General features: G+C 50.2%; 1 protein-coding gene across 1 annotated transcript; it reads left to right on the forward strand.

Moving 5' to 3' along the window:
• The first annotated feature begins 1019 nt into the window (after nucleotides 1-1019).
• On the forward strand, nucleotides 1020-19196 carry FGD2 (FYVE, RhoGEF and PH domain containing 2). Its single transcript, XM_029573835.1, has 16 exons — nucleotides 1020-1145; nucleotides 3107-3590; nucleotides 5395-5475; nucleotides 6541-6689; nucleotides 8721-8877; nucleotides 9405-9543; nucleotides 10277-10335; nucleotides 10967-11116; nucleotides 11945-12037; nucleotides 12277-12356; nucleotides 12447-12477; nucleotides 14635-14727; nucleotides 14959-15090; nucleotides 15964-16110; nucleotides 17328-17471; nucleotides 17703-19196. Exons 1-16 carry the CDS (start codon nucleotides 1087-1089, stop codon nucleotides 17976-17978), a joined length of 2274 nt encoding a protein of 757 aa, XP_029429695.1. The 5' UTR covers nucleotides 1020-1086; the 3' UTR covers nucleotides 17979-19196.
• The last annotated feature ends 305 nt before the right edge of the window (nucleotides 19197-19501 follow it).

Consider the following 19501-nt stretch of genomic DNA (forward strand, 5'->3'; position numbering starts at 1 on the left):
TGAGAAGCTGGTTTTAGTTTAGTTATGATTTTCCTAATCTCCATCTTTGATACTGTGTCAAATGTTGACCAGTTATCATGTGCATTAACTTGATCCGATGCGTTATTTAGGCAGGTGCATGTGATTTGCTGTTTCAGCCTTTGGATTTTTTCACTTAATGCTGTTGCGTAGTCATTACATGAAGGTCTTGTGAAGTTCTTGTTCGAAGTCTGGAGTGCAGAAGGGTCTTTTATTAAACTCTTAACTATTTCGAACAGTAGTTATGAGTTGAAAACAACTCCGTGTATTTGTTTTGCATAATAGGCTTTTTTAGTTTTATTCGTTAGAGTTCTGTAGTGTGAGAGGTATGATTTGTATTTTCTTAGAGATTCATCTGAAGGGTTTTTTCGCCAGAGTTTTTTTTTTTGTTTCTTTCAGTTCTTCATTATACCAAGGCTTCATTTTTCGAAATGAAATGAAATAAATCCTTATTCTAATCAGTCAAATGTGTAATGTCTATAGACCCTCATTTCTGACTATTCTCTTATTTATTCCAGAGGTGAAATCTCAGCTTCTGGAGGTCATTCTGCCGTGAAAGGGTTTATCTCTGTGTTGGGCACGTTTTCCCATGCTGGTTAAGCGATGGCATGGGCCTAGAAGACCCGCACATCATTAAATCTCTCACTGTAGCCCAGTTCCTACTATTGCGATTTCTATAAATTGTAAAGCATATTTATTTATGTTTCTATATAAGGCCTAATATATGCATGTAAAAAACAACACAAAAGGATAAACAAAACAGGGAAAATACTGACAAATGATGCAAAAAAAAAAAAAGGATGGTTTACAAATTGTCCACAGAATGCAAAACCCGTAGGAGAAGCTTAAATCCTACGTAGGCAGCTCAGAAACATCCCCCTTGGCTTCAGTGGTTTCACCTTCCTCACTTGGCTTCAAAGCTGGACCCACTTCCTCCTTGCATTGGACTTTTCTGGCTGCGATCAGCTTGTCGCATTTCCTGGGCTCTCTGGAGGAAAGGAGTCTCCCCTGTGCCCCGCTCTGGAGCTCCTGCGCGACCCCTTCGTGCCTGGCGCCGGGAGATCGGAGATGGAGGAGGGGAGCAAGCTGAGCGTGCTGCACCTAGTGGCCCATTTTGAAAGAGAAAGGTAACCACGTGTCTGGATTTCCAGGGAGGCAGAGCACAGCGGGTGCAGAGTGGCACAGCTGTGGGGGGGGGGGGGGGGGGGGCACTGCTCACAGGGCAGACGGTTTTTGTGCTCCCTTTGCCTTTGCCGGCTCATGTGCTCGCAGACTCGCTCGGAAGGGCCGGCACGGCACAGCTTTGCCCCCAGCGCGACACCTTGTCCACCTTCTGCGATGGTTGTGGCTGCCTGCAGGTCCCGGGCCCGTGCACTGCTGGCAGGGGAACGCGTGGGTGAAGCCCACGCTGCCCTTCTCAGGCAGGTAGGCTCGGGAGAGCTGCTGCTTATTCTTGCTCTTGAGCAAGAAGGATTGGATTTATGCTTTGGGAGCCCGCTGGGGACTTAAGACTTGAATTAGCCACTTTGAGAGCCCAGGTGCTGGACCTTTGGTCTGGCCCTTCTTACGCACTGTGTCTGGGAGGAACGCGATGGTCCGAGCAGCGTGGTGGGGTCGGCGGGGGTCTCTTTGCATGCATCGGCCTGCACTCCCGCCCTTCTCGCCGCAGTTCTGCGCGTTGCTTCAGGGATGTCTCTCTGTGAGAGAGCGAACGCAGAACTGAGAGTGGGACCAGGAACAGAAATAGGAGAAGGCACCGCCACGGCAAAATACAGAAGTGGTGGCGGCCGGCTGCAGGGACAGCGCCTCACCCCAATCCCCTGGGGCTCGGGTCACGGGAGAATGGGGGGGGGGGGGGTGGGCAGGCAGGGGTTGGACCGCACTCCTGCCAGTCCAAAGGAGAGGCCGTGAGGGCAAGTGGTGGATGAGACTTCCTTCTCGCCCTCCTGGCCTCAGAGGGTACTTGAGTTGTCTGAGATGCAGGGGTCTTGTACATAAATGAGAGGCAATAATGGCTGAAAAGAAACCTCATTTACAGCAAACGCAGTTTTAATACAGGCAGCTTCCCCCCGATGTTGCCTTATTGAGCTAAATAATGTCATTTTCATTTAACGTAATATTTTAATTGGATTTACATTCTGCCTTTCGTGACCATTCAGCCACTTCTGCAGCAGAGTTTCCAGGTCTGGGCTGAGTCCCGGGTGAAGCCGCTAAAGCAGCCTTAAAATGACAAAAGGAGCTTTGCCAGGGCTTCGCTGCTGCCGAGCCTTGTCCACTTCTGCTTGGGGTAAAAGTAGCAGAAAGGATACGAATGCATCTGGGAACTATTTAGCAGGGGGAGCCTGAGGACCAGACCGAGAAGTGATCGATGCCCCTGCACTACACTTTCATTGCTTGTCATTTCTACATCAGTAAGAAGGGCTGAACGTGTGGGCCGGCCTGGTGGCTCAGTGGCTCGATTCCTGGCTGGGGATGCTGCAGAGGTAGCGTTCGCAGCCTCTGGGGAGCGGGGAGAGGAAGCCTCAGCCGTTGCTCAGTGGCGACTCCTGCTGCCTGGGATCAGGATGTGCGTGCACTGGGCCGGGATGTCTCTTAACCAAGGAGGGGGGGAGAACTCCGGGTTAGTTGTGAATGAGGCCTCCTGGCACCATGGCCCACTTCTGGCTGAGTTGGAAGCCCAAAAAATGTCAATAACGCCCCCCCCCCCCTCCCCAAACTAAAAAAAATTAAAAAAAAAAAAAGTACATTTTTCTTAGAGACAAAATGCTTAAGACTGGGTCAGCTTTTCATTTTATCAAAGTGTAGAAACATGATAAATAAAACATATTAGGAAAAAGGGAGAAAGGAGAAGCAGGAATAAGACCCAAAGGGACAGCAATAGAAAGAGAGACCGGGCAAGCTGCTGATGTGAGGTCTCTGCTCAGCTCTCCCAGGGGGTCCTCTGGCGGGCCAGCCCTTCCCGTCGCTTTCCCTGCTCCCTCTGAATCACTTTTCTTCCTTATGTTGGTCATTTCTGCAAGGAACGAGTTGTCCTGGAGGTGCAGGAAATGTTCCGTAACTTAATCACACCCCTGTTTTATGTGTTTAGGGCAATCGGTCCCAGGGATGAATGGAGCTCCGGGACTCCTTCAGCTTTCCACCAAGCACTGATTATTAAACCCCCCTGGCAGGAACCACCGTGGCTGCCTCGGAAGCACCAGCCACCTGCAGACCACGTAATCCCGACACCTCCAGCAGCAGCCGGAGATGGAGAAGAGGGAATGAGAAGCCTGTTGCCCCTTCCCAGAGCCCCATCTCCCCCCCCTCCTCCTCCTCCTCCTCCTCTCAGAGCCCCCTCCCCCCCTCCCAGGAAGCAGACACAGCAGCCTCCACAGGAATTGGAAGCTGCACCAGGCAGGAGTGAAGCTCAGAGCCCTGGGCAGACCCTGCTGCAGAGGCAAGGAGCAGGGCAGAGAGTCAGCAGGAGATACTTGCACTCATTCCCAAACCAGATTCCTGATCTCTCCTGGAGGACGCAGGAAGAAACTGCCCAGGGGGGGCGGAACTCAGACAATGGAGAGAATGCGGAACAGGTAACTCAGCACCAGGGTCAACAAGGGTCAACCATTGGTAAGCATGTAATCCAGCAGCTGGAATAACTAGGTAACTCACCACATAACTGACTACTACCAGCCCGATAACCCATGATAACCCTGCTGATGAATTATGCAATCAGCCACATTCAAGTAAGCCAGCAACCTTGAGTTACCTGGGATAACGTAAGTAACTCGCCACCTTCAGCAACTAGACAAGCCAGCTCTCAAGATAACCAAGCAGTCCCATGTCCAGCATACGCAGGTAGTCAAGCATCCTGGGCGAACCACCACGGGTAAGAACCCAAGCTAATCACAGGATAAAAGGGCAAGTAAACATCATAGTAACCAGGTCACCCGCCAGCAGGGGAAAAAGAGAGGTAAACAATATTCAAAAGGCAAGACCTCCCAGTGATGACGATAAGCGGCTAACCCATCACCTGATTACTCGGCACCTTTATTTCACGGTGTCTTACAAGGGGGACACGCTTGGGGAACAAAGCTATAACAAAATGCGTGTTTATAGTGCGAGAGGTGGAATTTCTTTGGCGGCTGTCCCAGCCCAGTTTGCCTTTAACTGTAGCCTGCAGTATCTCCAGTCCCCGCGAGTCTGTGTGCTGGGTCCCAGTCACTCTCCCTCTGGAGACGTAGGAAGGCCTTGGTGCTCTTCATGCAGGTGTGGATTCCTTGGTTTTTACCAGCGCAAACCCTGCCAAACTCTGACGGTGAGCCTGGCCTTGTGCTTTGCACAGAACGGTCTCAACGGGAGGGCCAATTTCCAGTCAGCTTCGCCCGGGTAACTAGACTGCTACCCGGGTAAAATGAGTTCAGAACTCTCCTCCCCCTCCGCGGGTAACAGTGCCCGCTAGGCCAGCCAGCCCTGGATTTTCAAAGGGAAACTCCGCAGAGAGTTTCCCTTTTAAAATTTGCTTGCGAGCAGGCTTAAAAAATTACACACACACCCCCCCCCCCCCCCCGGAGTGTAATTTCAGATCAGCTGAAGAATACCAGGCCTGGAAAGGGAGGCACGTGGCACGCTGAGATAGGTCTAGAAGTGAGCCGGGTGACAGTCGTGCATGAGATGCTGATGTGCACCCTACGGGGAGCGAACGATGATTTCACGGTGAGGTGCTGTGTGAGCGCTTCTGTACACAGCATTGGTGACATTTCATCTGAAGGCCAGAGAGAGATACCAAATTGAGATGAGTCTTGAGGACCTAAAAATCTGCACACCTTAGAGAAGAGGGCGGGGCAGAGATGTTCAAACACCTCACAAGGAGCTTGCATTTTTTTTTTTTCTATCACAGAATCAAGTTGAAAAGGGGTGGAACTCGGGGATAAAACAGGGAAAGTGTGAGTGTGGGCAGGTGGAGGGAGCGGGGATGCTTGGAAAGGCTCTGAAGATCAGTGATGGAGACCAGAAACCACCGTCAGGCTGGCTTGGGATAAGCACAGAGGATCCTTAGCTGCAGGGAAGTGAATACAAAGCCAGAAATCACATTGGGCCTGAGGTACTGGAAGAGGAATGGAATATGGGCAGCACTCATTCCAGTCCTTATTCCTTAAAATTTTCTCTGTTTCACCAGATTCCGAGGTGATGTAGGGTTGGGATGTGGGACCTGTGATTTTGCAGAAATAGTTGGGGGAACCTGACGATACAGCGGCTAGTTTTGGCGGCACCCTCGCCTAGTAACTAGTGTTGGCGGACCGTCCCTTTACAGCGACTGGTGCTGGAGGAGATTTTGGCCGCACGCATGCCGACCGGCGCTGGGGGATCTGAAACTGGTTTTCTTTCCGATATTAGGACCCAGAAGAAAAGAAGATCGCCACCGAGCTGCTGGAGACAGAAAAGGCCTACGTGAAACGTCTCTATCTACTGGATCAGGTCTGTAGTCGTCGGCCGAGCAGAGATGCGAATAGCACTGACAGGATGGGGACAAACTGTGGTGCAGGTGGCAGATCGAACGCAAAACTAGAAATGAGCAATGTGCATGTAAGCAAGTGTAAGGGGTGAAGAGAGGGAGCTGAGTAAGAGGCCTGGTTGAAGGAGATTCCCCCCTCCCCAAGAAGAGCTGAAAAGAGCCGTCAAGGAAGGCACGAGAGAGCAGAATTTTGGATACAAGGAGAGGAGAGATAACAGGAAAATGGAGAGGTCAACAGGATAAAATACTGGGGACAAATCCAGAATAATCAAGATCAGAGGGACTTGAGCAGGGTTGGTTTTTTTTGGGGGGAGTGGAGTTATCTGGGGCCCTCAGTACCACAAGGGACCCCTTTGGTGAGTTGACCTCACTCACTGGGCCCACTCCTTGGCGTCTGCCCTGGTCCTCTGTCTGCCTGACGCTGGCCCTGGAAGGGAGGCCCTTTCTAATCAGGTGTAGGCAGTCTCTGGAGGCTACGGAAGGAGAGATCTGGAAGGACAGGGGCCCAGGGGTGAGTCTGTGCAGAGGAGGAAAGTTCAGAAGTTCAAGCAGACGAGAGGGATAGCGGAGACGTTGGAAGGGGTGGGCAAGACGGATGCCTGCCTGGAGCGCCAGTGCGCCGTGTCACCACCGTCACTGCAGCGCCAGAGGAAAGCTCCCCGTGCGTTCACATCATTGGAGATGCCCGGGGTGCCGTTTAGCCCAGTGATGGTCCCGCGGGACAGGGATCGTTTGAAGGAAGTGAAGAGATAGGGCCTTAGCCAGGGCCGGTGTTAGACAACTGGGGCCCAAGGCAGAGAGCCCAGCCAGTGCCAGGCGCTCTGAAGCTCTTCAAGGGGATCCCTTGTGAGGCCAGAGCCCTGGGCCATCGCCCCCCCCTGTCCCCTGTCCCCTAAAAGCGGCCCTGGTTACAGCTGGCTGCAGCTCTGTCAGTAGTAGGAACCAGCTGCCTGTGGGGCTGTTCAGAACGTTGGCCCGGCAAAGCCATTTCCTTTTGTCAGAACCTCTCTGGTGTGCATTGCTTTCAGGTATTCTGTGCGGAGCTGCTGGCAGAAGCTCGAAGCATGAAGTCCTTCCCTGAAGATGTTGTCAAACTTGTCTTCTCTAATATCTCCTCCATTTACCAGTTTCACCGCCAGTTCTTTCTGCCTGAGCTGCAGCGACGCATGGATGACTGGTAAGGCTTGAAGAGCCGTGGGAGGCCAGAGGGATCTGTACGTCTGCGTAACTGCCTGAATATTTGTGTGTGTGAAGGCCGAGGGCGCAGCTGGGGTTTGTAGTAGTAGGAACAACTGTGCGTCACCGATTACTTTAACATACTTGTAGCGATCTCCAGGTAAGCCTCCTGGCACAGCTCTATAAAGAGGTGGACAGCAAATGGCGGGGAAAACACAAAATTATCCTCAGACATAATTACAATAGAACAGGGTATCCAGTACCTGTGGCTCTCTTCCAAGAAGGCAAATGACGCAGTAGCAGAGATCGTAAACTGACTGATCTTGCTTACCAGCTTCATAACAGGATTCATCTGCACAGTGCCTTCCACACACTTTCCAAACGAAGGCACTTGATGCTAGTATTTTACACTATTTACTGAAACGTTCTCTTCCAGTACCTGCAGAAGGATCTTCTTTTCTTGGGCAAATAACTGTTAAATATTATAGCCAACTCTGTCCTTAAGAAAGTTGCCGGGCAGACTGGCTGCACCTTTTTGGTCCTTTTCTGCTGTCATTTCTATGTCTCTGTGCCACTTCCAGGCAGGCAACAATAACCATATAACCATATGGCAAGGCAGTAACGGGCAAGCAATAGCCACAGCAGTTCTGCAAAATGACACAAAGCTAGAAATAGTCACTATTCCCACGTCAGGGATATGAAGAAAGGCTAAAGAGATTAGGACTCTTCAGCTTGGAGAGGAGACGGCAGAGGTCTATAAAATAATGAGTGGTATGGAACGAGTAAACTTTAACCAGTTGTCTATTCTTATGAAAAGTAGAAAGACCAGGGGACACACAATGAAGTTACTAGGAAATACATTAACACTAATAAGAGAAAATATTTTTTACTCAACGCATAATTAAGCTCTGGAATTCGTTGTCAGAGGATGTGAGGAAAGCTATTAATATAGCTGCGTTTAAAAAAGGTTTGGACAAGTTCCTGAAAGAAAAGTCCATTAATCATTATTAGGGTAGAGTTGCGGAAATCCACTGCTTATTCTTGGGATAAGCAGCTTGGAATCTTCTCTACCCCTTGGGATCCTGCCAGGTACCTGTGACCTGGCTTGGCTGCTGTTGGAATAAGGACCCTGGGCTTGATGGACCTTTGGTCTGACCCAGTGTGGCAAGTCTTATGTAAGAAAAGCACTAAAATCATGCTCAAGCTTGTTACCACTAAAAGATACGCAAAGTCATGCCTCCAAAAAAGACTTTTATCAACCTGTGAACGAGCAGAACCAAGAAACCAGAAACAGATTTAAATAAAGAAGGAAAGACATCGGTCTTAGATACCCAACGCTGGTGGGGGTGGAGAAAGACATCGGTCTTAGATACCCAACGCTGGTGGGGGTGGAGAAAGACATCGGTCTTAGATACCCAACGCTGGTGGGGGTGGAGAAAGACATCGGTCTTAGATACCCAACGCTGGTGGGTGTGGAGAAAGACATCGGTCTTAGATACCCAACGCTGATGAGTGTGGAGGAAGTTTGGCTGGCTCCCCTCTCCTTGAACAATCCCTTTCACCCAGAAGGGGCTCTTCCCAGATATCTCCGCTGGGGGAATTCTTGGAGCTCAAACCCTCCTTTACTCAACAGTCTTCGCTGGTCCCTTAGCTTCTTTTTCTGGAGGTCAGGCTTCTCCCCTGCCCACTGTTCCCTGTCCTCCACAGCCTTCCTCTCTGCGTCTTTCTCACCGTCTGGGCTCTGATATGCAGAATCTAACCGAATGGGATGTCAGTTCAGGGGTGTTCCTGGGGCATACCATTTCTATACCGCAGGGCTACGTACTGAAGTGAGATTTTTCATACGCTACTTCACGACATTAAGCAGATGGACTGCAGCTCTCTAGATTACTCTATAGAACTGTTTCACTCCCTGGCACCACCCCTGGTTGTTCAGTAGTCAGCAGCCTCAGACTGACTACCTGGCTGCATGTTACCCCCCCCCCCCCCTCCCCCTGAACTTCCCTCAGGTACATTCTGTCTCTGGTTGCAGGGCCTACAACCCAAGGATTGGGGATGTGATACAGAAGCTAGCTCCCTTCCTGAAGATGTATGGAGAGTACGTTAAGAACTTTGACAAGGCCATGGAACTTATCAGCACCTGGACAGAGAAGTGTCAGTCCTTCCAGGATATCATCACGGACATACAGGTAAAGCAGAAGAGTTAAAGGCCTAGCTAGTGTTTACCTCCGACCCCAGGCTTCCCAAACCTGTTCTGGTGAGCCCACAGCCAGTCGGGTTTTCAGGATGTCTGCAGTGAATGTTCATGAGTTACGTTTGCACATACTGAGTATCCATGATATTCATATGTATCTCATGCATATTCATTGTGGATGTCCTGGCTGTGGGGTCCCTGGGACAGCTTTGGGGAGCCCTGCTTTCAGCCATGATAGGATCCATCCAGCCTTACAAACCCTCCCATCTCAGAATTTTTTGGGGCCTGTCCAGTTTTCCCTTTACTATCTTAGTTGTCATAAAATCTAGCCAGCCCCTGCTGTTTCAGCTGTCACAGGACCCATGGGCTCCATTCTCTGCTTTCCATGACACATCACTCCACTGAACACCTCCACTCCATCCTCTGCTGGTATCAGCAGCCCTGGGGCCCATCCAGTTCAGTATTTCTGCAGTGGGAGATGGAAATTGACCGTAAACAGTTTTTCTTCCTCCTCTTTCTCAGAAAAGGGAGGCATCTGCCAACCTGAGTCTGCAGCACCACATGCTGGAACCCGTGCAACGCATCCCACGCTACGAGCTCCTCTTGAAGGATTATGTGAAAAAGTTACCTCCTGAGTCACCGGACAGAGCGGATGCAGAGAGTATGAAGGATGAGCCTTCCCTCAAAGTCCAGGAGAATGAGAGTCAAGTTGCCTTGCCTAGAGCTCTGGGGACGCCATGATAGCATCAGTGAGCGGAGGGGAGATTCGTTAACCAAGGAGTTAGGGTAGTCCCTCTGCTGGAGAGAAGGAAGCACGATCATTATTTCGACGCCATTCCCTCCTCTTCCAACCAGCAGCCCCACACCTACGGCGCTCAGACCGTCCGTGCCGGGGGCACGCGCCCTGCTCTGCCTCGTGCATGCTAGCAGCCTCTGACTGGTCATGGCTAGGACTCTGCAACGTCTCTGAGCCCTGGCGTTAGGAGCACTGCCTCTCCTGGGCCGCACACACCGTACATCTCGAGACATCCACCCAACCACACCATTCAACTTTCGTGGCCTTCCCCACCATTATTTCCTTTCTTGGGCTTCTGTAGCATCATCCTCTTAAGAGACAGTCGCACTCCTGAGAGGGCCTGATTCGTCAAAAGCCTTTCCCTGTATGCAGAGAATGGGAGAAAAGCCGTAGCGAATCACGTGCTTGGTGGCTCAGAAAGACAGACAGACACACACACACACAACCAGAGGCTCGCTGGCACGTGTCCCACCCCCCTCAGCACTGAGCAAGGACTGTCCACGAGAGTGTCTCCTTCTCTCAGGGAACCTACCAGTGCTAGGCCAGGCCTTGCTCCTCGGGCCCACTCCTCACTTGCTTGTCTTCTGCTTCCTTTCAGAGGCCTTGGGCATGATTTTCTCAGCAGCCAAACACTCAAATGCCGCCATCGCAGAATTGGTGAGTCCTGGCTCCACCACGGCCCAGCCACAGACAGCCTTTCCTCTTAAAATGCTGCGCCCTTAGCAAGATTCAAATGGAAAACTGGAAAGGGTACATTTTTATTACAGACCCTGGAAAAGAGGGTTACCCTGTCAATTTCCCGGGGGGGGGGGGGGGGGGCGATGTCCTTCTCTTTCCATGGGCTTCCAGCTCAATCTGGAACCAGTCTCTCCTGGGTTAAGGATGCCAGGAGTCTTCATTCACAGCTACCTGGCGGGGCTTTCCCCATTCTTAGCTTCCTCCCCTCTTGCCCAGCCATTGCAGCTCACAGGCCATGGGCCCGTCCAGAATCTGGTATGCACACCCCCCCCCCCCCAAGTCTGCAATAGCTGGCGCTCCTTCCTCCCCACCCCCCACAAGCATAGGCTGTGAACGCTACCCCCACCCTCAGCTAGCCCTGAACTGAGCCAAAAAGAAAATTAGTATAAAAAGAAAAAAAGTAATTCATCTAATGGATGGAGATAATCCTTTCCTCAGGCTTACAGGGGTCTCCCGGTCACTTTGCTTTTTCTCTCTGTCTCGCTCATTATTTCCTCTCTTGCCCGCCTGCGTTTCTCTTTTACACCCCCTTCCCCGCTCTCTTCCCCAGGAACGTATCCACAAGCTCTGGCAGGTTTATGAAAAGCTTGGGATTGCAGAAGATGATTTTGTCGACCCTTCCAACGAGCTTATAAAAGAAGGCCCCATTCAGAAGATCTCCTTCCGCTTCAACACCACGAAGGAGAGATACCTCTTCCTGGTATGGAGCAAGCGTGCAGGTCCCGGGAGGAAGAAAGCGAGCTAGAGGGCGAGAGAGGGAGGTAGGTGGGTGGTACTTAACAGCTAGGAGAAGAAGCCAATCCCTTAGGTTTCAGGTCTGTGCTGGGGAAGGTTATTTGGCCCCTAAGTGCTGGGGTAGTGCAAGAAAATCATCTTCCTTGTGCAAGACTATCCATTGATGTGGCGTGGGACCCTGACCTGTTGGAGGGAGCTCAGCTCTTGAATGCTGGTCACAGACGTATTGAGTTAGTCCAATAAAAGGGTCCCACCTGCTGCACAGCGTGTTTGATCCTTACTTCTATGTATTCCAGTGGACCAACGCGGTGCTTTGATCTATAACTGCGGCGTGAATGAGTTTCTGAGCGGGCAGAATCCATGGCGGCTGCTCCCTCTGGTGCACAGTGAGCCACGGTGCAAGGCCCCAGTGTTCCCTGCAGAGAGAGTCAGAATTTTATGATAAAAGTTCTGGTTTTCATTGCGCCACCGGTGATGGATTAAAGCGAGTGGGCGGAGGAGAGGGGCAGGGGGGATGTGAGTGGAGGAAGCCAAGCTTAGAGGGGGTCCCTGCAGGGTTGCATTCAGGGTAAGAGGCCTATTCAGTGTAGGAGGTCAGTGGGAATGGGGGGGGAGAGGTTCATGGGCTGGAACACCTCCCGAGGCCTAACCTTGGATACCAGCATAGGTAATGGTACTGGGAACCAGCACCAAACAGCCTTTTTTTAATGTGTGTGTGCTGTATCCCCGCATCCCCGGGCACCTGTGCTGCGCCTGCCTCACTGACTTCATGCGTCCTCTCCCTTCCCTCCAGTTTAACAACATGTTGCTGTATTGCGTGCCGAAAGTCATCCAGGTGGGCTCAGAGTTCCAGGTCCGCATTAAAATCGATGTGGATGGCATGAAGGTGAGGATCAGATCTCATTCTCTCTCATCCATGGAAGAACACCAGTGCCTGTAGGACTTCTCCTGGCTGGGCTGATGGCCGGCACCTTTGGGCCTTACTGCCCTCTCTCCAAGACACTTCCCTATTTGAGCAGTCCCTTCTCCAGTATGTGCTGCTCCCGGGGGAGGGGATGGGGGTTAGCTCTCAGGTGTGTGCGGATCCTTGGGCTGCTAATGCTCTTTTCTCTGTGGGTATCACAGGCTAAGGAACTGAAAGACACAGAATTCCCGTATGTTTTCCTGATCTCTGGGAAGCAGCGAACACTAGAACTACAAGCCAGGTAGGGCACCACCCAGCCCTCCGACGCTAAGGCTTCCGGGAGTCCCAAAACCGCTGTCTAACTCCTGCACTCTCTCTTTTTTTTTATCAGGTCTTCAGAAGAAGCAGAATCCTGGGTTCAGGTAATGTGCAGGAAACAGCAGTGACTTTACAGAAGAGTTGAGTGCGCCCATAATGTAGCTAACATGGATGATAAAGACAACATGTAACAGAGCAGAGAAGTTCTGTAATGTGGCTGACATGGATAGTCGAGACTTCGTAGAAGGATTGAGTGTTCCTGTAATGTAGCTGACGTGGAAAGTCGAGACTTCGTAGAAGGATTGAGTGTTCCTGTAATGTAGCTGACGTGGAAAGTCGAGACTTCGTAGAAGGATTGAGTGTTCCTGTAATGTAGCTGACGTGGAAAGTTGAGACATCACAGAAGGATTGAGTGTTCCTGTAATGTAGCTGACGTGGAAAGTCGAGACATCACAGAAGGATTGAGTGTTCCTGTAATGTAGCTGACGTGGAAAGTCGAGACATCACAGAAGGATTGAGTGTTCCTGTAATGTAGCTGACGTGGAAAGTCGAGACATCACAGAAGGATTGAGTGTTCCTGTAATGTAGCTGACGTGGAAAGTCGAGACTTCACAGAAGGATTGAGTGTTCCTGTAATGTAGCTGACGTGGAAAGTCGAGACATCACAGAAGGATTGAGTGTTCCTGTAATGTAGCTGACGTGGAAAGTCGAGACATCACAGAAGGATTGAGTGTTCCTGTAATGTAGCTGACGTGGAAAGTTGAGACTTCACAGAAGGATTGAGTGTTCCTGTAATGTAGCTGACGTGGAAAGTCGAGACTTCGTAGAAGGATTGAGTGTTCCTGTAATGTAGCTGACGTGGAAAGTCGAGACTTCGTAGAAGGATTGAGTGTTCCTGTAATGTAGCTGACGTGGAAAGTCGAGACTTCACAGAAGGATTGAGTGTTCCTGTAATGTAGCTGACGTGGAAAGTCGAGACTTCGTAGAAGGATTGAGTGTTCCTGTAATGTAGCTGACGTGGAAAGTCGAGACTTCGTAGAAGGATTGAGTGTTCCTTTAATGTAGCTGACGTGGAAAGTCGAGACTTCGTAGAAGGATTGAGTGTTCCTGTAATGTAGCTGACGTGGAAAGTCGAGACTTCGTAGAAGGATTGAGTGTTCCTGTAATGTAGCTGACGTGGAAAGTCGAGACATCACAGAAGGATTGAGTGTTCCTGTAATGTAGCTGACGTGGAAAGTCGAGACTTCACAGAAGGATTGAGTGTTCCTGTAATGTAGCTGACGTGGAAAGTCGAGACATCACAGAAGGATTGAGTGTTCCTGTAATGTAGCTGACGTGGAAAGTCGAGACTTCACAGAAGGATTGAGTGTTCCTGTAATGTAGCTGACGTGGAAAGTCGAGACTTCGTAGAAGGATTGAGTGTTCCTGTAATGTAGCTGACGTGGAAAGTCGAGACTTCGTAGAAGGATTGAGTGTTCCTGTAATGTAGCTGACGTGGAAAGTCGAGACTTCGTAGAAGGATTGAGTGTTCCTGTAATGTAGCTGACGTGGAAAGTCGAGACTTCGTAGAAGGATTGAGTGTTCCTGTAATGTAGCTGACGTGGAAAGTCGAGACTTCGTAGAAGGATTGAGTGTTCCTGTAATGTAGCTGACGTGGAAAGTCGAGACTTCGTAGAAGGATTGAGTGTTCCTGTAATGTAGCTGACGTGGAAAGTCGAGACTTCGTAGAAGGATTGAGTGTTCCTGTAATGTAGCTGACGTGGAAAGTCGAGACTTCGTAGAAGGATTGAGTGTTCCTGTAATGTAGCTGACGTGGAAAGTCGAGACTTCGTAGAAGGATTGAGTGTTCCTGTAATGTAGCTGACGTGGAAAGTCGAGACATCACAGAAGGATTGAGTGTTCCTGTAATGTAGCTGACGTGGAAAGTCGAGACTTCGTAGAAGGATTGAGTGTTCCTGTAATGTAGCTGACGTGGAAAGTCGAGACTTCGTAGAAGGATTGAGTGTTCCTGTAATGTAGCTGACGTGGAAAGTCGAGACATCACAGAAGGATTGAGTGTTCCTGTAATGTAGCTGACGTGGATGGTTGAGACTTCACAGAAGGATTGAGTGTTCCTGTAATGTAACTGGCGTGGATGGTTGAGACTTTGTAGAAGGACTGAGTGATCTTTAGAACTCTGCTGACACCTCCCCCTTCTCAGGACAGAGAGAGGCGCTAAATTAATTGCAGCATTCTCTGACAATCCCTCTGCACTTTTTCAGGCCTGCCGAGCTGCTGTTCAGCAGAATGAAAAACGGACTGAGAGTTTCAAAGCGGCAACTCAAGGCTCAGACGCCGCAGTTCCAGAGCTTTGGGTAAGATATGTCACAGCCCAAGGGGAGCTTAGTAGTCCTAAAGGCTAGTAGCGTTATCTACTCATTAGCCTCATAAACCAACCAACTCTCTCTAACTGCTGTGTTGGTTGCAACGTAACTAATCCATTGATAAACACACACATGCAAACTGCCTGGCTCCCTCCTATCACTGCATCCAGCGAAAGAAAACCTGAGGATCTGACTCGGCTTCCCTTTCTCGTCCCTGCACAGGCCCAGTCCGAGGAACTAGGGAAAAGGGCTCCATTGTGGGTCCGAGATAACCTGGTCACCTTGTGCAAGCGCTGCATGGAGCCCTTCCATCCAATCACACGACGAAGGCACCACTGCAGAGCCTGCGGATATGTGAGTAACAGACACCCCTCCCCACCATACCCAGGTATCACTGCAGAGCCTGCGGATATGTGAGTAACAGACAGCCCTCCCCACCATACCCAGGTATCACTGCAGTCTGTGTGAGCAATAGTAGAAACACCCCCATCTTATCCAGGCACCACTGCAGAGCCTGCGGATATGTGAGTAACAGACACCCCCTCCCCACCATACCCAGGCACCAGTTAGTTCCTATCATCCATTTCCATGATTTCAGCCTTGTCTATAGCAGTTATTATTGTATTTTGATATGATGTTATGAACCGCTCTGGATCCTTTTTAGAAAAGGGCAGGATAGTAAATTGAAATGTAACATAACTGCTGCACCAAAACAATTAGCATCAGCAGTGCCTGCTCTTGCTCTGCCTGACATCATCACCTGCAGTGCATCATGGGAGCTCGGGGGGGACGACTAAGATGGCTCCCCTCATAGGGCAATTTCACTGCTTTTGAAATGGAAGTCTTCGAAGGGATCTAGCCAGATAATTAAGGAGTTACCCAGCTAGATCAGCAGCAGTGAAACTGTGCCCCATCAGAGTGCAAGACAAACCTCACGGGGGAAAATGAGCAGTCCTGGGGGGCGAGGACGGGCCTGAGTGCCTTGACTCACAGATATGGCAGGTGCAAGGTCTGGGGTGACTTTTGATAATTCTCTGCGGACCTTGCACCCGTATATGAAAACCGTTCCCTAAACGTTAAATAATTTGTGAAACGAGGCTGGAGAAAACGATCAAAATACCCGAGGGCCCAAAGACAGAAGGTTAAGGAATTTTCCCTCCGTGAGGTTTCTGGGTCTCCGCCCTGGAGCGTCCGCCCAACCTCTTGTTCTGTGCATCTTGAGAGCAGGTTGTGTGCGGAAAATGCTCCGATTACAGAGCCAAGCTGAAGTACGATCGGAACCGTCTGAACCGGGTCTGCATCGACTGCTACACCTTCCTGACTGGATGCGTGGTGAGCAAGGAGAGAGACGACAAGAAGAAGGGAATCCTGGAAGTAAGTGAGGACCTCCCCCCCCCAATAAACCAAGCCTAAATAAAATAAAACGCCTCATCCCCATCCCCAGAAGAACTGCAAACGCCCTTCAGCCCAGCCTCTCTCCTTCCCCCGCCTCTTGCTCGCCATTCCCCATTCCTGTCCCCCTCCTCACTCTTTCATAGACTATGGAGGGGCTTCTGCAGCGTTCGGTGACTTCTCAGGGATCACCTCCCACTCCCTCCTCTCTCAGGAGCTGGGATGTTCCTCCTCTCCCTGGGCAATTTCTCCCAGTAAACGTCTGCTCCAGGTTGCCTCGTTCAGAAGAAATCGGATGCCACGGAAATTGCTCCCGGGCAGCTGAGCTGTAGATGAAGACTTGTTCCACTGGAATCTAAGGTCTGCAGGTGACGGCAGTGCCGGCTCTCTTGTATCCCCCCCAGTACTGAGGAAATGCATTCCCTGTGTCCAGAGAGGGATAACTCGGGTTGACTTTAGCGCCCGCAGTCGCTGTGGAAAGTTGGCACCTGTGGCAGGTGGCAGGTTATTGCGTGCTCGAGTCTGATCTTTGTGCTGCTGACAGTGCACCCAGCACTGTATTAGGCTAGAAGATCCCTGCCTGTAAGCTTCAGCTTCATGCCGGGGGTCTGAGTGCAGAAAGGTTAATGGACTTCCTTGCAGAGACTTGCACAGTCCGTAAGGGAGGTGAAATTAGTGCCTGGGTCTTCAGGTTTCTAACCCCAGAGCCGCACGACCCACTGCCAGGACAGAGCCGTTATGGAAGTCTGATTACCCAGACCCTGAGGGGCCCTGAAAAAGAGAGGTCAGCTGCTTCCTCTGCGGCTGTTGTAATCGGACATCTTGATCTGTTCTTGGATTCCCAAATCCCATCTCAGTGCCCTCTGGTCTTTGCCATTCACTGACATAGCTAGCCCGTGTATCACCATAGCTCTCTTTTCCTCCTTTATACCTTTCTCATCTTGACCACCTTCCCTGGCCTAATATCTAGAGATTAGCGCGTCCAACTGACTCCACTTTTTCAGAACAGACTGGTCCAGTCCTGGTTTTACCTCATTGTGCCTGTTGGATCTGAATGCCCTGAGAAAGTAGCCCAGCTGTCGGCCCATGCATGCAATGGTGTCAAATCAGGACCGGACCGGACTGGTCCTGCGATAGTAGAGCCAGTTGGCTGGCCTATAGCAGAGCCTGGGACCTAACCTGGTGTGCACTTGCTGCAGAGAGACGCATCGGAGGTGAGCGACCGGAGCCTGATGTGCGGCTTCCTGCAGCTGCTGGATAAGAGTGGGAAAGGCGGGCCGCGGAGCTGGTGTGTGGTCCCGAAGGATGACCCCTATGTGCTCTACATGTTTGCAGCACCCCAGGTAAGGGAGTCACGGAGGAGCGAGACCAAGCACCCGCTGCAAAGTGTGGAAGGAGGATCTTTGAACATTAAACCTTTCTCCTGCTCTCTCTCTCTTACCCCATCGCTCTCTCATTTCTTATTTTATCAGCCCTGCTGTCTTTATGACTCACTTTCCCCCTTGTCGTGTTCGTCTTGCTCCTCCCCTGCAATCGCTCTGACACTCTCTGGCTTTCTCCTCCATCTCCTGCAGGATGCTAAGGCACACACCTCCATCCCGTTGCTGGGCTACCAAGTGAATGAGCTCCTGCCCCACGACTCACGCCACCTCTTCCAGCTCCTCCAGTCCACCCAGGTTCACACATTCATGGCAGAGTCGGAGGAGCTGAGGCGGTGCTGGGCGAGGACTATAGGCCAGGCGGCCAACGGCGAGAATCCCAGCCCAGAAGATGAGCTGAACCAACCGTGGCTCCGGAAAGAGAATCCTGTAACTGAGCCTGTGTGCGATAACTCGGGGCCCCCTCCCTAAGGATCCCTTTCCCTGGCCAACGGTGGGAAGGATGTGCTTATCATCCTCTTGGATTTGAGTGCAGCCTTCGACACCATTGACCATCAGCTGCTTTTGAGTCGTCTTGGTGTGGTGGATGTTCCACTAAATTGCTTTCATTCTCACTTATCAGACCAGACATTCCAAGTTGTCCAAGCCCCTTCCTCTTCCATCTACAGTTCTGCAAGGATCGATTCGGTCTCCTCTGCTGCTTCACATTTTTTTTTCTCTTTTAGCAATAATAATTTAGGACTCTGGGTTTAAGACCAGTATTTTATGTGGATGGTATACAGAGCAGGGGCTCCTTCAATTCTACGACCACCAACTCATTGGCTAGGTTGACTAAACAAAGTAGCCCATTGGCTTTTTGAGCATAGACTCAAGGTCAAACCTGCAAAATCGGAGGCAATGTAGGCCTACAACCGGTCACCAGAATAAACATTAATTCCAGTAAAGTCCGGAATACAAATTCCTCTTCAGTCTGTAATCACCATTTCAGATATTCAATTGCATTCTAATCTTTTCATGACTACTTATCAGAAATAAGTTTTCTTCCTCTGCCACATGAGACGTTTGCGACCTCTCTAACTTAAAAGTATTGGTTCATGCCTTTGTTATCCCAGGAATAGACTAATGTAACTCTTCACAGCTGGGGACACTGAAACATCAGTTAAAGCATTTACAGTATTGCAAAACCTAAAAGATAAGATCGTACAAGGCCTATCTTTAAATCTCCGCATTGGTTACCTGTCCAGTATCGGACTGTGTTTAACATTCCCCACACTTCAGTGAGGGGTGCTTTTAAATCTTTTTAAACGTTTGGTACCATATTTGCCAGTTTGTGCTCTACAAAAATGTTTTGCATGTACCACTTCTGTTATCAGGCTGGGTATGACCCGCAAATCTTACAGCTACCAAGCCCCAATTCCTTGGAACGCTTTCCATTCAACTGGAGAAGGATTTTGTGAAACTTCAGATGGAAATAAAGACCTGGCCTTTTTGTCAAGCTTTTCAGGACTGAAATGATCAAAATGTCTTAAGAGCATCCTACCAGTGACTTCCTAGAATCCCCTAGCCTTTTATCTTATGTTTTGTTATTTTATTGTTGCTGTTTGTCAGTTTGAGATCTTATGCAGGTTTTATCTGTGCACCCGCTCAGGTAGCTTTTACAGGCGGTATATAAAATATTCATAAATAACACATCTGAGACTTGGGCCTTTTCATGTTAATACATATCCAGAATGCACTGAAGGTTCACACTATGGAACTCACAGCCTAAATCCTCAACAAAAACAGTCCATGTACACCTACTTTGGACTAACCATTCTTTAAGATTTTGTGACTAATGCAGTAAGACTCCAGCAGCAAGAACATAAGAACTTAAGAAATTGCCATGCTAGTTCAGACCAAGGGTCCATCAAGCCCAGCATCCTGTTTCCAACAGTGGCCAATCCAGGCCATAAGAACCTGGCAATTACCCAAACACTAAGAGGATCCCATGCTAC

Source organism: Rhinatrema bivittatum, chromosome 12 (genome assembly GCF_901001135.1).
Source record: "Rhinatrema bivittatum chromosome 12, aRhiBiv1.1, whole genome shotgun sequence".
NCBI classification, from domain to species: domain Eukaryota; kingdom Metazoa; phylum Chordata; class Amphibia; order Gymnophiona; family Rhinatrematidae; genus Rhinatrema; species Rhinatrema bivittatum.